This window comes from Balaenoptera borealis, assembly GCF_965194805.1.
Source record: "Balaenoptera borealis genome assembly, chromosome: 11".
Classification (NCBI taxonomy): Eukaryota; Metazoa; Chordata; class Mammalia; order Artiodactyla; family Balaenopteridae; genus Balaenoptera; species Balaenoptera borealis.
The window spans coordinates 23,886,714-23,903,475 of record NC_138868.1 but is presented as its reverse complement, the minus strand read 5'-3'; the positions used below and the strand labels follow the sequence as shown (position 1 = coordinate 23,903,475).

Genomic DNA, 16,762 nt, shown 5'->3' with positions numbered 1-16,762 from the left:
TTTTTGGGGTACTAATATAAATGGTATTGTGTTTTTAAATTCAAATTCCGTTTGTTCACTGATGGTGTATATAAGGAAGTGATTGACTTTTATAGATTAGCTCTGTATCTGGCAACTTTGTTATAAGTGCTTATTAGTTCCAGGAGCTTTTTTTGATGATTCTTTTGGATTTTCTACGTAGATGATCATGTCAGTTGTGAACAAAGGCTGTTTTATTTCTACCTTCTCTACCTGTAAACCTTTTATTTCCTTTTGTCTTTTGAAAAGGAGTAGTGAGAGGAAACATCCTTACCTTGTTTTTGATCTTAGCAGGAAAAGTCTAGTTTCTCACCATTAAGTATGATGCTAGCTGTAGATTTTTTGTATATTTTTTATGAAGTCGAGAAAGTTCTCTGTTCCTAGTTTGCTGATGGTTTTTATCATAAATGGACATTAGATTTTGTCAGGAGCTTTTTTTGCATCCACTGATATGATCATGTGATTTTTCTTCTTTAGCCTGTTGATGGTAGATCATATGAACTGGTTTTCAAATGTTGAACCAGCCTTGCATACCCAGGATAAATACCACTTAGTCGTGGTATATAATTCCTTTTATACATTGTTGGATTCGATTTGCTAATATCTTACTGAGGACTTAACTTCTTTTTGAGCCATATTTCTTTTAAAAAATTACTCTTCAAGAAAAGGTAAGTGTTACACATTATTGTAGAAAATTTGGACTGAAAAGTAAAAAAAAGAAAAGTACCCTTAATTCCAGCACTCAGAGATAACCACTCTCCAACATTTTGGTATATTTCTTATAGTCTTTTATAATGCAAATAATAATAACAGCAGCAGTAAATATCATATTACTTCATTGAGTGGATACTTGAAGTAACTAAGTGATAACTGAGGTAGAGATCCCATGGTACTCTTAACCAAATGAGGAAAGGAGGTAAAGAAGATACAAATGACTGCTTTTGTCTAGAGGCTGCTGATGAAGATGAGAAAAATGGTTTGGGAAGAGATTAAATGTTCATTTTAATAACCTTTTCTCTACCCTTCTCAACACCCCATTGTAAAATCCAAGCAATCCAGGCTTCTAACCACGTTGTCAGGAAAATGTTTGCCATCCCTCAGAATGTTGGTAATAGAAGGTAGTTCATAGTTTTTGTTTTTTTCATAGGTCTTATCTGCTGTGTTTCTAGCCTGTTGGATTTTCCAGGTCTTAGGAGTGGACAGTTGTCTTATTCACAAACAGTGGCTCTTCCACTCATAGACAATAGACACAGGAAATGGGAGATCCAGCCATCCACTGAAAAAGGACTCTGTCCTACTTGTTGATGAAGCTCTTCCCTTGTCTGCCCTCACTGGAGCCTGGCAGAGGTTTGCAAGGAGCTCTCTCGAGGTAAAATGCCAGAATAAATCCCAGGCTATACAGAAGGCTTAACTTTGAGATTTCCTACCTGGAAGTTTCCATGGACACTGGCATGCTGAGAGGGTGCCATGCTGTGGGAGTGAGGACAGATTGCAGCATTGAAAAAGTTCCATTTTCTGCTTTTTTATTATACTCTTTTAGAATAGTAGCCATTCAGAAGAGGAAAAGGGGAGTAAAAATGGACTTTTTCACCTTTGGGGAGGTATTTAGCATCTTCACACTCTATTTCATGCGCTTCACAATTTTTTTAGTCATTTTTGGAATGGGCTCCTTTAAAGTTACTTGCAGGAAATTTGGCTAAGAGAACAAGTATTTCTGAAAGCTTCCATCATTGTAGACTCAGATGCTTTTCCTTTGTGTAGCTTCCTGCTCCAGACCCTGTTCCATCTTTCTCAGTTCATCTCAGCAATGCTTTTCTGGAACAAATCTTTCTTAAGCCATCATGCTTTCTAGCTACTATGCTTGTTGTTTTTATAATCTGCCTATAATAAAAATGTAAATAAAACCTTGGTTTCCTACGGGCCAGCTAGCTAGGACATAATGGCTTCCAGCCCATGTCAAACACATTGAATGCTGGTGTTTTTTAAGTACAAGCTCTTAATTCAAGGTTTTATGTGTTTAATTATGTGTGTGTTAATATAAAGTGCCAGTCTGCATGCCTCTTGGGTCTGGTCTAGCTTAGAAATATTAACTATAAGAGCATATAGAAAGTACCATGGAATGAGACTTAACTCTTCAAATGTATATCCTTTATCCCAAGATTCACTTCGGGGGAACAATATCCTAGTGGGGATAACAACAGAAGCAGCCTGTTAACTGAAGAAATACCTCAGTTAAGAAGAAATAAATATGAAGAACCTGAAGCAGGCAGAAAGGGATCATTAGAGGCAATGTGTTACAGCAGGAAGTACACTGACTAGACCAGAGGAAAGTTGGTTTCTAAACCATACTTTGTTACTGTACCTCTCTGGGACCTTTTTTTTTTCAACCTGTAAAGTTGGACTCAGCTCTAGTAAGAACTATCAGATGTTCACTAGTTAGTTCTGACGATTTACAAATAAGCTGCTTATTTTTTCAAATTACAGTGCTGTGTTTAAGTAATTTTAGAAAATGCTATATTTAAGTAATAGCTGCTTTTCACCTAATGCAACCATAACGAAGATATGTCAACTTGCTTACAACCTAGGGCTTTAAAGTTTTAACAACTTAGGGACCAGTCAATTGACCAAAGAGAACAAACTCTTTTTACGGTTTTGTTTGTGTAGAGCAGCGGTCCCCAACCTTTTTGGCACCAGGGAGCAGTTTCATGGAAGACAATTTTTCCACGGACCGGTGAGGGGGGAATGGTTTCAGGATGATTCAAGCACATTACATTTATTGTGCAGTTTATTTCTATTATTATTACATTGTAATATATAATGAAATAATTATACAACTCACCATAATGCAGAATCAGTGGGAACCCTGAGCTTGTTCTCACTTGCCACTCACTGATAGGGTATAGGGTTTTGATATGAGTCTGCAAGCAACTGATTTATTATGGTCTGTGTGCAGTCAAACCTCTCTGCTAAAGATAATCTGTATTTGCAGCCGCTCCCCAGCACTAGCATCACCGCCTCAGCTCCACCTCAGACCATCAGGCACCGGATTCTCATAAGGAGTGCGCAACCTAGATCCCTCGCATGTGCAGTTCACAGTAGGGTTCGCGCTCCCATGAGAATCTAATGCCGCCGCTGATCTGACAGGAGGCGGAGCTCAGGCAGTAATGTGGGCAATGGGGAGTGGCTGTAAATACAGATGAAGCTTTGCTTGCTCACCTGCCCACCGCTCACCTCCTGCTGTGCAACCCGGTTCCTAACTGGGGGTCTGGGGACCCCTGGTATGGAGGACCCAGGCCCCTCAGGTGCAGTTTTCCTGGAGAGCACTACCAGTGCCCTAGGAAGTACTTCAGGGAGGAAGGGGAGATTCTTCTTTTAACCAGAGTGGTTTTACTTTTGGTTCTATTATACTTTGGGGTTCTACATTAAGACTTTGTTTGGGGCAAGGGAAGTTCTGTGGCTTTAAAAAGATTTGACAATTACTAGTAGATCCTATTTAAAAAAAGGAACCTTTTACAGCACCAGTTTTATCATTCTGTGATATATCCAGCCTTCTCTCTTCTCTGCTTGTGAAGAATTTTCTCTGTGGACATAACTCGTGTGTGGTATAGTCAAGAGTATGGTACTGTCACGCTCAGCTTTGGGGAGCTGTAGGATAGAGACTGAAGAAGTTCTAGGAAACCTAGTCAAATGATGTCAGTGGCTCCCAACTAGCAGGTGCTGATGCAAAGGGCCTGCTGCTCCTGGAGAACTCTGAAGTTTGTAGCAGGATGGAGTTTTAATGATGAGGTGAAATGAAACCTGAAAGGGAGTTTTGTAAGCTGTTTCATTCCTGCCATTGGTAGGAGCCCTTTCTCCAGAGTACTCAACGTACCACTTGCCTAATCCCCCAGGGTGTCTCTCCTTTGGGCTCTGGATTTAAATAAATGCTGTGACCCAGAATTTGTTCTTGCCATTTTGAACTAGGTTGGAGAATACCTGTCTGTTGATTGATTAGTAGAGAACTGGAGTGAGAAGGCAGCATAAAATTTTTATAGAGTAAATTATTCTGCTTTCAATTCTCATTTGTGGCCTGATGTGTATAAAAATAAATTGCATAAAATAAAGGTTGAAAAACCTGTGTAAGGTAAAGGAAAATAGAGAATTTAATTTTTAAAAACCATGATTTATTCACCTACTGCAGTGTAGTCCCCACCTTTCCTGACTGTAATGTCAGCTTCCTAACTTCAAATCGCATGTGTATGTGATGTCTAGTAAAATAGGTTGTGAGTCAGTTTTTATTATGCTGTCCATTTTTAGTCACTTGGAAGAGCTTTTCTTAGGAATTCAGAAAAGTTCATCCCTTAGCTAAAACTTCCTAGGTTTAGTCTCTAAGAGAAGTTCCTAGGTCTTATAAGACCAAATTTATTTCATGGGTAGAGATCCAGGTCCACTGATAAATGATCACCATAAAGCATAACAGCCTTGAAATATACACACTAAAAATAAAAAGGAATTATATAAATAAACACAAATCACAGTTCTCAATCTGATAAAGAACTTGCTGGGACATTAATAAAATTTAACACTCCCCCTCCCCTTTTCTTTAGCACCAGGGAGAGTACCTGCAAAGAGTATATGAATTCATGAAGGCTTATGTCACTTAGTCACTTGATATGTGAATGGATACATGTCCTACAGACCTTATTTTGCATTGACGTTTTTATGGCAGTGTTACAAAAGATGCTTGAAATATCAAGCCTATTTAAATTTTTAAGAGGCTAATAAAAAATGGCCTCATCTTACCCTCTGCTTTAGTCTTTCTCTTTCTCGATCTCCTTTTTAGGTTTTCCCAGTTAGACTTCTCTTCTGACAGACTGTTACAGTGAACAGAGCACCAGACTGGGAGCAAGAAGATTGGAGAACTTTGTGTCTCCTAAAAGATTGCAGCTGGGTCTGTTTCCTTATCTGTGAATGAAAGGGGTTCACTTAGATGACAACTACTTTCTCTTTTAGCTCTAAAATTCTCTATTGGCTTTTGTCCTTTGGTCTACTGTTCTACCTCTTCCCTGTTTCCTACGTCAGCTACTCAATATGCATAGTTGTTTAAAAGTACTCATAAAATAAACATGGTTATGAGGAAACATTAATAAGTGTAGTTATTGGCAACATGTGGAGTTTAGAAGTTCTTATTTTGGTAGTTTCTCATTTTGTTTGCCTTATGCCCTAGCCAAATACAGCCTAGAGTCATATTTTAATTATTCTGCATAGTTGTTGTTGCAGAATAAAACAGTAATATATTTTCACCCATCAGAGAGTAAAGATTTAAAGACTTGATAATATCCAATATCAGTAAAGGTGTAGGAAAATGCTTACTTTTACACATTGTTGTGGGAATGTAATTGGTGCATCTTTTTTGGAGGGCAGTTTGGCAGTATCAGTCAGTACTTTTAGAATATATATAAATTAATTCAGTGACTCCAAAGGTTTCTAAAGAAATTCATGTACAGATATTAAGAGATATAGCCAATGATGTTCATTGCTGTATTGTTCATAGAAGCAAAAATTTGGAAATATCCTGTATTTCCATTAAGAAGGGAAATATTTAATTGATATATTTATCCTTTTCTCTCTATATATAAATATCCATATCTGTATATACCTGTATCATAACAGAGATTAAAAATAATGCAATGAATAAAGTTGCTCTGTATGTACTAACATATTTTAAGTAGAAAAGCAAGACACAGAACCATATGTTCACCATGATCCATTTACATAAAAACAACGTAATTGTCTGTATACATACAGGTATACCTTGTTTTACTGTGCTTCACTTTATTGTGCCTTGCAGATACTGTGTCTTACAAATTGAAGGTTTGTAGCAACCCTACATCGAGCAGTGCTATTTTTCTAATAGCATTTGCTCACTTCGTGTCCCTGTGTCACATTTTGGTAATTCTTGTAGTATTTCAAACTTTTTCATTATTGTTGTATTTGTTATGTTAATCTGTGATCAGTGATCTTGATGTTACCATTGCAAAAAGATTATGACTCGCTGAAGGCTCAAATGATGGTTAGAATTTTTTAGCAATGAAGTATTTTTTAATTAAGGTATGTACATTTTTGTAGACATAATGCTATGCATACTTAATAGATTACAGTATAGTATAAACATAACTTTTATATGTACTGGGAAACCAGAAAACTTGTGTGCCTCTGTTTATTATAATATTCATTTTACCGTGGTGGTCTAGAACAGAACCCTCAGTATCTCCAAGGTATGCCTGTATATGAATTGATATATAACTAAAATAGAAAAATGGCTGGAAGGGCATGTATCAAACTGTTAACAGTAATTATCCTCTGAGGAGGAAAATGCTATTGGGATAGAGAGAGAAGAGGAATTTCTTTTTTTTCTTTTGATATACACCCATCTATTAAACTTTTAAAAAGTAATAACATATTACTGGTATAAAAATAAACAAAGGAGAGATTGGAACCAAGATGGCAGAGTAGAAGGACATGCTCTCACTCCTTCTTGCGGGAACACCAGAATCACAGCTAGCTGCTGGACAATCATCGACGGGAAGACACTGGAACTCACCAAAAAAGATACCCCACATCCAAAGACAAAGGAAAAGCCACAATGAGATGGTAGGAGGGGCACAATCACAGTAAAATCAAATCCCATAACTGCTGGGTGGGTGACTCACAGACTGGAGAACACTTACACCACAGACGTCCACCCACTGGAGTGAAGGTTCTGAGCCCCACGTCAGGCTTCCCAACCTGGGGGTCTGTCAACAGGAGGAGGAATTCATAGAGAATCAGACTTTGAAGGCTACTGGGATTTGATTGCAGGACTTTGACAGAGCTGAGGGAAACAGAGACTCCACTCTTGGAGGGCACACACAAAGTAGTGTGCGCATCAGGACCCAGGGGAAGGAGCAGTGACCACAGGGGAGACTGAACCAGACCTACCTGCTAGTGTTGGGGGGGTCTCCTGCAGAGGTGAAGGGTGGCTGTGGCTCACAGTGGGGACAAGGACACTGGCAGCAGAAGTTTTGGGAAGTACTCCTTGGCGTGAGCCCTCCCAGAGTCTGCCATTAGCTCCACCAAGGAGCCCGGGTAGGCTCCAGTGTTGGGTTGCCTCAGGCCAAGCAACCAACAGGGAGGGAACCCAGCCCCACCCATCAGCAGTCAAGCAGATTAAAGTTTTACTGAGCTCTGCCCACCAGAGCAACAGTCAGCTCTACCCACCACCCATCGCTCCCATCAGGAAACTTGCATAAGCCTCTTAGATAGCCTCATCCACCAGAGGGCAGACAGCAGAAGCAAGAAGAACTACGATCCTGCAGCCTGTGGAACAAAAACCACATTCACAGAAAGAGAGACAAGATGAAAAGGCAGAGGGCTATGTACCAGAGGAAGGAACAAGATAAAACCCCAGAAAAACAACTAAATGAAGTGGAGATCGGCAACCTTCCAGAAAAAGAATTCGGAATAATGATAGTGAAGATGATCCAGGACCTCGGAAAAACAATGGAGGCAAAGATCGAGAAGATGCAAGAAATGTTTAACAAAGACATAGAAGAATTAAAGAACAAACAAAGAGAGATGAACAATACAATAACTGAAATGAAAACTACACTAGAAGGAATCAATAGCAGAATAACTGAGGCAGAACGGATAAGTGACCTGGAAGACAGAATGGTGGAATTCACTGCTGCGGAGCAGAATAAAGAAAAAAGAATGAAAAGAAATGAAGACAGCCTAAGAGACCTCTGGGACAACATTAAGTGCAACAACATTCGTATCATAGGGGTCCCAGAAGGAGAAGAGAGAGCGAAAGGACCTGAGAAAATATTTGAAGAGATTATAGTCGAAAACTTCCCTAACATGGGAAAGGAAATAGCCACCCAAGTGCAGGAAACGCAGCGAGTCCCATACAGGATAAACCCAAGGAGAAACACTCTGAGACACATAGTAATCAAATTGGCAAAAATTAAAGACAAAGAAAAATTATTAAAAGCAGCAAGGGAAAAATGACAAGTAACATACAAGGGAACTCCCATAAGGTTAACAGCTGATTTCTCAGCAGAAACTCTACAAGCCAGAAGGGAGTGGCATAATGTACTTAAAGTGATGAAAGGGAAGAAACTGCAACCAAGATTACTCTACCTGGCAAGGATCTCATTCAGATTCGACGGAGAAATCAAAAGCTTTACAGACAAGCAAAAGTTAAGAGAATTCAGCACCACCAAACCAGCTCTACGACAAATGCTAAAGGAAATTCTTTAAGTGGGATACACAAGAGAAGAAAAGGACCTACAAAAACAAACTCAAAACAATTAAGAAAATGGTCATAGGAACATACATATCGATAATTACCTTAAACGTGAATGGATTAAATGCTCCAACCAAAAGACACAGGCTTGCTGAATGGATACAAAAACAAGACCCATATATATGCTGTGTACAAGAGACCCACTTCAGACCTACGGACACATTCAGACTGAAAGTGAGGGGATGGAAAAAGATATTCCATGCCAATGGAAATCAAAAGAAAGCTGGAGTAGCAATACTCGTATCAGATAAAATAGACTTTAAAATAAAGAATGTTACAAGAGACAAGGAAGGACACTACATAATGATCAAGGGATCAATCCAAGAAGAAGATATGACAATTATAAATATATATGCACCCAACATAGGAGCACCTCAATACATAAGGCAACTGCTAACAGCTATAAAAGAGGAAATCGACAGTAACACAATAATAGTGGGGGACTTTAACACCTCACTTACACCAATGGACAGATCATCCAAAATGAAAATAAAAAAGGAAACAGAAACTTTAAATGACACAATAGACCAGATAGGTTTAATTGATATTTATAGGACATTCCATCCAAAAACAGCAGATTATACTTTCTTGTCAAGTGCGCACGGAACATTCTCCAGGATGATCACATCTTGGGTCACAAATCAAGCCTCAGGAAATTTAAGAAAATTGAACTCATATCAAGCATCTTTTCTGACCACAACGCTACACGATTAGAAATGAATTACAGGGAAAAAACCGTAAAAAACACAAACACATGGAGGCTTAGCAATACGTTACTAAATAACCAAGAGATCAATGAAGAAATCAAAGAGGAAATCAAAAAATACCTAGAGACAAATGACAATGAAAACACGACGATCCAAAACCTATGGGATGCAGCAAAAGCAGTTCTAAGAGGGAATTTTATAGCTATACAAGTCTACCTCAAGAAACAAGAAAAATCTCAAATAAACAATCTAACGTTACACCTAAAGGAACTAGAGAAAGAAGAACAAATAAAACCCAAAGTTAGCAGAAGGAGAGAAATCATAAAGATCAGAACAGAAATAAATGAAATAGAAACAAAGAAAACAATAGCAAAGATCAATAAAACTAAAAGCTGGTTCTTTGAGAAGATAAACAAAATTGATGAACTATTAGCCAGACTCATCAAGAAAAAGAGGGAGAGGACTCAAATCAATAAAATTTGAAATGAAAAAGGAGAAGTTACAACAGACACCGCAGAAATACAAAGCATCCTAAGAGACTACTACAAGCAACTCTATGCCAATAAAATGGACAACCTGGAAGAAATGGACAAGTTCTTAGAAAGGTATAACCTTTCAAGACTGAACCAGGAAGAAATAGAAAATATGAACAGATCAATCAGAAGTAATGAAGTTGAAACTGTGACTAAAAATCTTCCAGCAAACAAAAGTCCAGGACCAGATGGCTTCACAGGTGAATTCTATCAAACATTTAGAGAAGAGCTAACACCCATCCTTCTCAAACTCTTCCAAAGAATTGCAGAGGAAGGAACACTCCCAAACTCATTCTATGAGGCCACCATCACCCTGATAAGAAAACCAGACAAAGATACTACAAAAAAAGAAAATTACAGACCAATATCACTGATGAATATAGATGCAAAACTCCTCAACAAAATACTAGCCAACAGAATCCAACAACACATTAAAAGGATCGTACACCATGATCAAGTGGGATTTATCCCAGGGATGCAAGGATTCTTCAATATATGCAAATCAATCAATGTGATACACCATATTAACAAAATGAATAAAAACCATATGATCATCTCAGTAGATGCAGAAAAAGCTTTCGACAGAATTCAACACCCATTTATGATAAAAACTCTCCAGAAAGTGGGCATAGAGGGAACCTACCTCAGCATAATAAAGGCCACATACGACAAACCCACAGCAAACATCATTCTCAATGGTGAAGAACTGAAAGCATTTCCTCTAAGATCAGGAACAAGACAAGGATGTCCACTCTCACCACTATTATTCAACATAGTTTTGGAAGTCCTAGCCATGGCAATCAGAGAAGGAAAAGAAATAGAAGGAATACAAATTGGAAAAGAAGAAGTAAAACTGTCACTGTTTGCAGATGACATGATACTATACATAGAGAATCCTAAAGATGCCACCAGAAAACTACTAGAGCTAATCGATGAATTTGGTAAAGTTGTAGGATACAAAATTAATGCACAGAAATCTCTTGCATTCCTATACACTAATGATGAAAAATCTGAAAGAGAAATTAAGGAAACACTCCCATTTACCACTGCAACAAAAAGAATAAAATACCAAGGAATAAACCTACCTAGGGAGACAAAAGACCTGTATGCAGAAAACTATAAGACACTGATGAAAGAAATTAAAGATGATACCAACAGATGGAGAGATATACCATGTTCTTGGATTGGAAGAATCAATATTGTGAAAATGACTGTACTACCCAAAGCAATCTACAGATTCAATGCAATCCCTATCAAATTACCAATGCCATTTTTTATGGAACTAGAACAAAAAATCTTAAAATTTGTATGGAGACACAAAAGACCCCGAATAGCCAAAGCAGTCTTGAGGGAAAAAAACGGAGCTGGAGGAATCAGACTCCCTGACTTCAGACTATACTATAAAGCTACAGTAATCAAGACAATATGGTGCTGGCACAAAAACAGAAACATAGATCAATGGAAGAAGATAGAAAGCCCAGAGATAAACCCACGCGCCTATGGTCAACTAATCTATTACAAAGGAGGCAAGGATATACAATGGAGAAAAGACAGTCTCTTCAAGAAATGGTGCTGATGAGCTTCCCTGGTGGCGCGGTGGTTGAGAATCTGCCTGCCAATGCAGGGGACACGGGTTCGAGCCCTGGTCTGGGAAGATCTCACATGCCGCGGAGCAACTAGGCCCGTGAGCCACAGCTACTGAGCCTGTGAGTCTGGAGCCTGCGCTCTGCAACAAGAGAGGCTGCGATAGTGAGAGGTCCGCGCAGCTCGATGAAGAGTGGCCCCTGCTCGCCGCAACTAGAGAAAGCCTTCGCACAGAAACGAAGACCCAACACAGCCAAAAATAAATAAATAAATAAATAAATTTTTTAAAAAAGAAGTGGTGCTGGGAAAACTGGATGTAAAAGAATGAAATTAGAACAGTCCCTAACACCATACACAAAAATAAACTCAAAATGGATTAGAGACCTAAATGTAAGACCGGACACTATAAAACTCTTAGAGGAAAACGTAGGAAGAACACTCTTTGACATAAACCACAGCAAGATCTTTTTTGATCCACCTCCTAGAGTAATGAAAATAAAAACAAAAATAAACAAATGGGACCTGATGAAACTTCAAAGCTTTTGCACAGCATAGGAAACCATAAACAAGATGAAAAGACAACCCTCAGAATGGGAGAAAATATTTGAAAATGAATCAACAGACAAAGAGACAAAGGATTAATCTCCAAAATATATAAACAGCTCATGCAGCTCAATATTAAAAAAAAAAACCCAATCCAAAAATGGGCAGAAGACCTAAATAGACATTTCTCCAAAGAAGACATACAGATGGCCAAGTAGCACATGAAAAGCTGCTCAACATTGCTAATTATTAGAGAAATGCAAAAGAAAACTACAATGAGGTATCACCTCACACCAGTTAGAATGGGCATCATCAGAAAAGCTACAAACAACAAATGCTGGAGAGGGTGTGGAGAAAAGGGAACCCTCTTGCACTGTTGGTGGGAATGTAAATTGATAGAGCCACTATGGAGAACAGTATGGAGGTTCCTTAAAAACTAAAAATAGAATTACCATATGACCCAGCAATCCCACTACTGGGCATATACCCTGAGAAAGCCATAATTCAAAAAGACACATGCACCTCAATGTTCATTGCAGCACTATTTACAATAGCCAGGTCATGGAAGCAACCTAAATGCCCATCGACAGACGAATGGATAAAGAAGATGTCGTACATATATACAATGGAATATTACTCAGCCATAAAAAGAACGAAATTGGGTCATTTGTTGAGACGTGGATGGATCTAGAGACTGTCATACAGAGTGAAGTAAGTCCAAAAGAGAAAAACAAATATCGTATATTAATGCATATATGTGGAACCTAGAAAAATGGTACAGATGAACCGGTTTGCAGGGCAGAAATAGAGACACAGATGTAGAGAACAAATGTATAGACACCAAGGGGGGAAAGCGGCGGGTGGGTGGGGGCGGTGTGATGAGTTGGGAGATTGGGATTGACATGTATACACTGATGTGGATAAAATGGATGACATAAGAACCTGCTGTATAAAAAATAAATAAAATAAAATTTAAAAAATTTTAAAAATAAATAAACAAAGGAAAAAGTAAAAAGGAAGGATAAGGAATTACTTCCTAAAGAATGAAATAGTCAAGAAAGATTAGCAGGAAATTCATCAACGATATTAGAGGAGCATTGTTCAGAGGGTATTCCCAAAACTTCAGCATCACTTAGGACCCATGGTTTGTGTGTGTTTTGGCCAGGTCTGCCTGGCACTTACAATAATAGCTCTACTCTTCCATTTCTTTGTGTGTCCAACTTATTCTTGTCTGTTTTCTGCAGGTAACCCGGGACCAGATGAAGGTGTTTATACAGCAGGAATTTAAGAAAGTTCAAAAAGTGATTGCTGATGAGGAGCAGAAGGCCCTTCATTTAGTGGACATCCAGGAAGCGATGGCCACGGCTCATGTGACTGAGATACTGGCAGACATCCAGTCCCATATGGATAGATTGATGACTCAGATGGCCCAAGCCAAGGAACAACTTGATACCTCTAATGAATCAGCTGAGCCAAAGGCAGAGGTAAAGGAGAATGCCTATAATAATTAGTAGCACAAGAAATAGGCAGAAGCTGACTGCCATGTTTGTTAATCCTGGAAATTCCCCCTTTTGGTCCCTAAACATGAATAGATTGAAAGCTTAGATAGGGTATCAGTGTTTAGATTGGTGTGTAAACCAGTCTGGAAGTATTGGCTGCTAGGCCCTGTGCTCAACAACTAGGCCTAGCAGAATATTTGTACACCATGACTTAAAGGAGTATAGTCAGTGGGGCAAATACTATTCACAGTTAATGACGGAAGCCAGAAATCACAGCCGGAGAAGAGGGCAATTGACAGATCCCAAGTTGTGAAATGAGCCTATAAATATGGGCTGAGTGAGAGTCAGGAAGTGGAGCATAAAGCAGGCCAAAATAAAAGATTTTGGACTGATTCTGTGAATAGTAAAAAGGTGCCTCAGGCTGGTTTTTATATGGAGCTAACTGCATAAATTGGGGGCATGACTGTTAGATTAAGAGAGGCATGAGGGGGCTTCCCTGGTGGCGCAGTGGTTGAGAGTCTGCCTGCTAGTGCGGGGGACATGGGTTCGAGCCCTGGTCTGGGAAGATCCCACATGCCGCGGAGCAACTAGGCCCGTGAGCCACAATTACTGAGCCTGCGCGTCTGGAGCCTGTGCTCCGCAACAAGAGAGGCCGCGATAGTGAGAGGCCCGCGCACCGTGATGAAGAGTGGCCCCCTATTGCCGCAGCTAGAGAAAGCCCTCGCACAGAAGCGAAGACCCAACACAGCCATAAATAAATAAATAAATAAAAACATCTGATTGTCTTTAAAATATATATATATATAACTTATATTTCAGCCACTGGGGAGAAGCTATTGTTTATGAGGTTTCATACCATTATGTTGAAAATTCTGGTCAGGGTTATGCCAGATAGGTTTAGGGTAGGCCCTTCTAGAAGAAAATGTAGGAGTGTCCTGTGAAGTTTCTAGGACAGCTGCTGATTCAGTGAACTCAGCCTTAACCAATAGTTTTGCCTTGGCCCAGGAAAGCCTAGCCACAGAATAAACCAGCCAGCAGAAGAGCCACGCTATGATCCAGGAGGCAGGTACTGTCTGTGCTGTCCTGACAGGAATGTAAGAGACCATTGGACCAGTTACCTGCTTCACTCATCCAGGGTTCTTGATTAATTTTCATCACTGTGTGAAAGGAATAGAATAGCTCTTGTTCTTTTCATTTCATCCTCCTCAGAATTAACAAAGTGTGTGCCTAAATAAGTTTCTAGATAGGCAAGAGAGCATGTTATATTTATCATTTCATTTAATCCTTATTTCGGCATTCATTGTCTCCATTTTTGAGATGGGCTATTGAGATGCCGAGAACTGCAGACATTGACTCAGTGTCATTTAGTTAGCAGAAAAGAGAGCCAGGATCCAGTCCATCCTGTTCCCATGCCTGTGCTTTTTCCCTACTATGAGCTGTATGCCAAACATCCCGTTTATATCTGTGGGAAGAATAAGGATAATCAGTGCCCTAGACAGTCTTGCATTCCTAAGACCTTTTACTCTGTGGAGGTCGTCACTTTGTGTCTTTTTTTAAAATTAATTAATTAATTTAAAATTTTTTATTTAATATTGGAATAGATTTTGTGTCTTAAAAAGTTCAGCCTTAACTCAAGGGATCATTGGCATAACTCTGTCCCCAGTTCCCCTCAGATTGGACCTTCCATATTTATTGTGTGTTGATTAGGTTGTTTTTTCAAAAATAAAGATTTCATTTTTAAAGACATCTCCCTCTCTTTTATTTTCATTTCAAATAATGAATTTAGTCCCTCCCCAACATTAACTGTCCTTTAAGTACTTCAGTGACTCAACTGCACTATCCTTGTTAACTCTGATGGAATTACTCTCAGGGATATAAAGATGACAAGGCCTAAGTACCAGGCAATGGACAAAATAAGCTATTAACAATGAGAAGTAGCATACAATCTGGCTAGAGCTTTAACACAGAGCTGTTATTATCTAATAGCCTCTCGTTCCAGCTAATCTGGTAACTTATTGAGCAGAGCAAATTTCCAGTACCTCTCTTTCACTCAACAGAGTTCTTTTTTTTTTTTTTTTTTTAATTAATTTATTTATTTATCTTTGGCTGTGTTGGGTCTTCGTTGCTGCACGTGGGCTTCAGTAGTTGTGGCACATGGGCTCAGGAGTTGTGGCTCATGGGCTGTAGAGCGCAGGCTCAGTAGTTGTGGTGCACGGGCTTAGTTGCTCCGTGGCATGTGGGATCTTCCCGGACCAGGGCTCGAACCCATGTCCCCTGCATTGGCAGGCGGATTCTTAACCACTGTGCCACCAGGGAAGCCCTCAACAGAGTTCTTTTCTTCTCTTTGCATGGTATAGATTTTTTTAAATTACCTGTATTTTTAATTTAATCAAAAGATCCCCCCCCAAGATTTTATTGTGAAAATTTTCAAATGTACAGCAAAGATGAAAGGATTTTTTACAGATTACACCCATATACCTGCACCAAGATTCTGCCATTAACAATTTACGATACTGATTCATTTTATATATATAGCCATCTTCCAACCTTCTACTCCTCAATGCATCTTATCTTTGCATTTGAAAACAAATTGCATCTTCTGGTTCTGAACAAGATGGAGTAAATGCATTTCATTTTACTCCTTCCATTAATCACAGTAAAAAATTCTGGACAAAATATTAAGTCACCTACCAGAAGACTCTCAAAAGTGGAGGAAAGATGGCAGACTGACCAGGGACCTTGGGATATGAGGAGCCACACAGCAATGAGTGCCCTGGGGGGCGTTTTCTTGCTTCCTGTGTATCCTGGCCTGGGTGCCCTGCAAACTGGAAATGCTAATGAGCATAGGCAAAAAGAACGTCTCCAAGAAAAACCTGCTCTCTAGCCAAAGGACTGGGGAAAGGGCGGTTCAGCTGAAGAGAAACCTTTTAATAATACCTGCATATTCTGGCAATGAATCCCTTCCCAGCCCCAATTGGCACCACAGTAGTGGGGTCTATTTTATACCCTCGCCTATAGCAATGAGGTGTCACTTTTTTCTCCATGGAGCCTTTAGGTAAAAGTCTAACTTCTACCTGCCCCTCTCAGAAGTGAATGGTGCCCACCTCCCATGGAGCCTGAAGGTGGGACTCTGATTTATACCCCTCCCCCGCAGTAATAGGAAGGGAATAACAGCCCTCCCCTATGGGGACTGTGGATGGAGCTTTAACTTCTCCCTCCCACCCCTGCGTTAACTAGGCAAAGCCCCTCCCCAACTGAGTCAGTGGGTGGATTCATACCATCCCCTTTTACTGTGTAGTGATGAGTTTGTGCCCTTCCTCCTCCTGAGCTAACACCAGTGGAGACTATAGAGTCTCCACTGGAGCACTGTCACCTGAGGGAGGCAACCAGAATGGCACTGCAGAAGCTTTATAAACTCAATTGACATTTGAACCATAGTCAGTGGGGCAAATACTATTCACAGTTAATGACGGAAGCCAGAAATCACAGCCGGAGAAGAGGGCAATTGACAGATCCCAAGTTGTGAAATGAGCCTATAAATATGGGCTGAGT

General features: G+C 39.6%; 1 protein-coding gene across 6 annotated transcripts in view; it reads left to right on the top strand.

Moving 5' to 3' along the window:
• TRIM44 (tripartite motif containing 44) overlaps positions 1-16,762 on the top strand; it is a 119,828-nt gene that overhangs the window by 37,008 nt on the left and 66,058 nt on the right. For 5 of the 6 annotated variants that reach the window (XM_082343821.1, XM_082343820.1, XM_082343824.1 and 2 more), the window contains exon 3: positions 12,956-13,195. In XM_082343821.1, coding sequence (XP_082199947.1) covers positions 12,956-13,195 — 240 coding nt within the window. Of the gene's footprint in view, positions 1-12,955; positions 13,222-16,762 lie in introns of all 6 variants that reach the window. The other variant, XM_082343823.1, reaches the window with a different exon arrangement.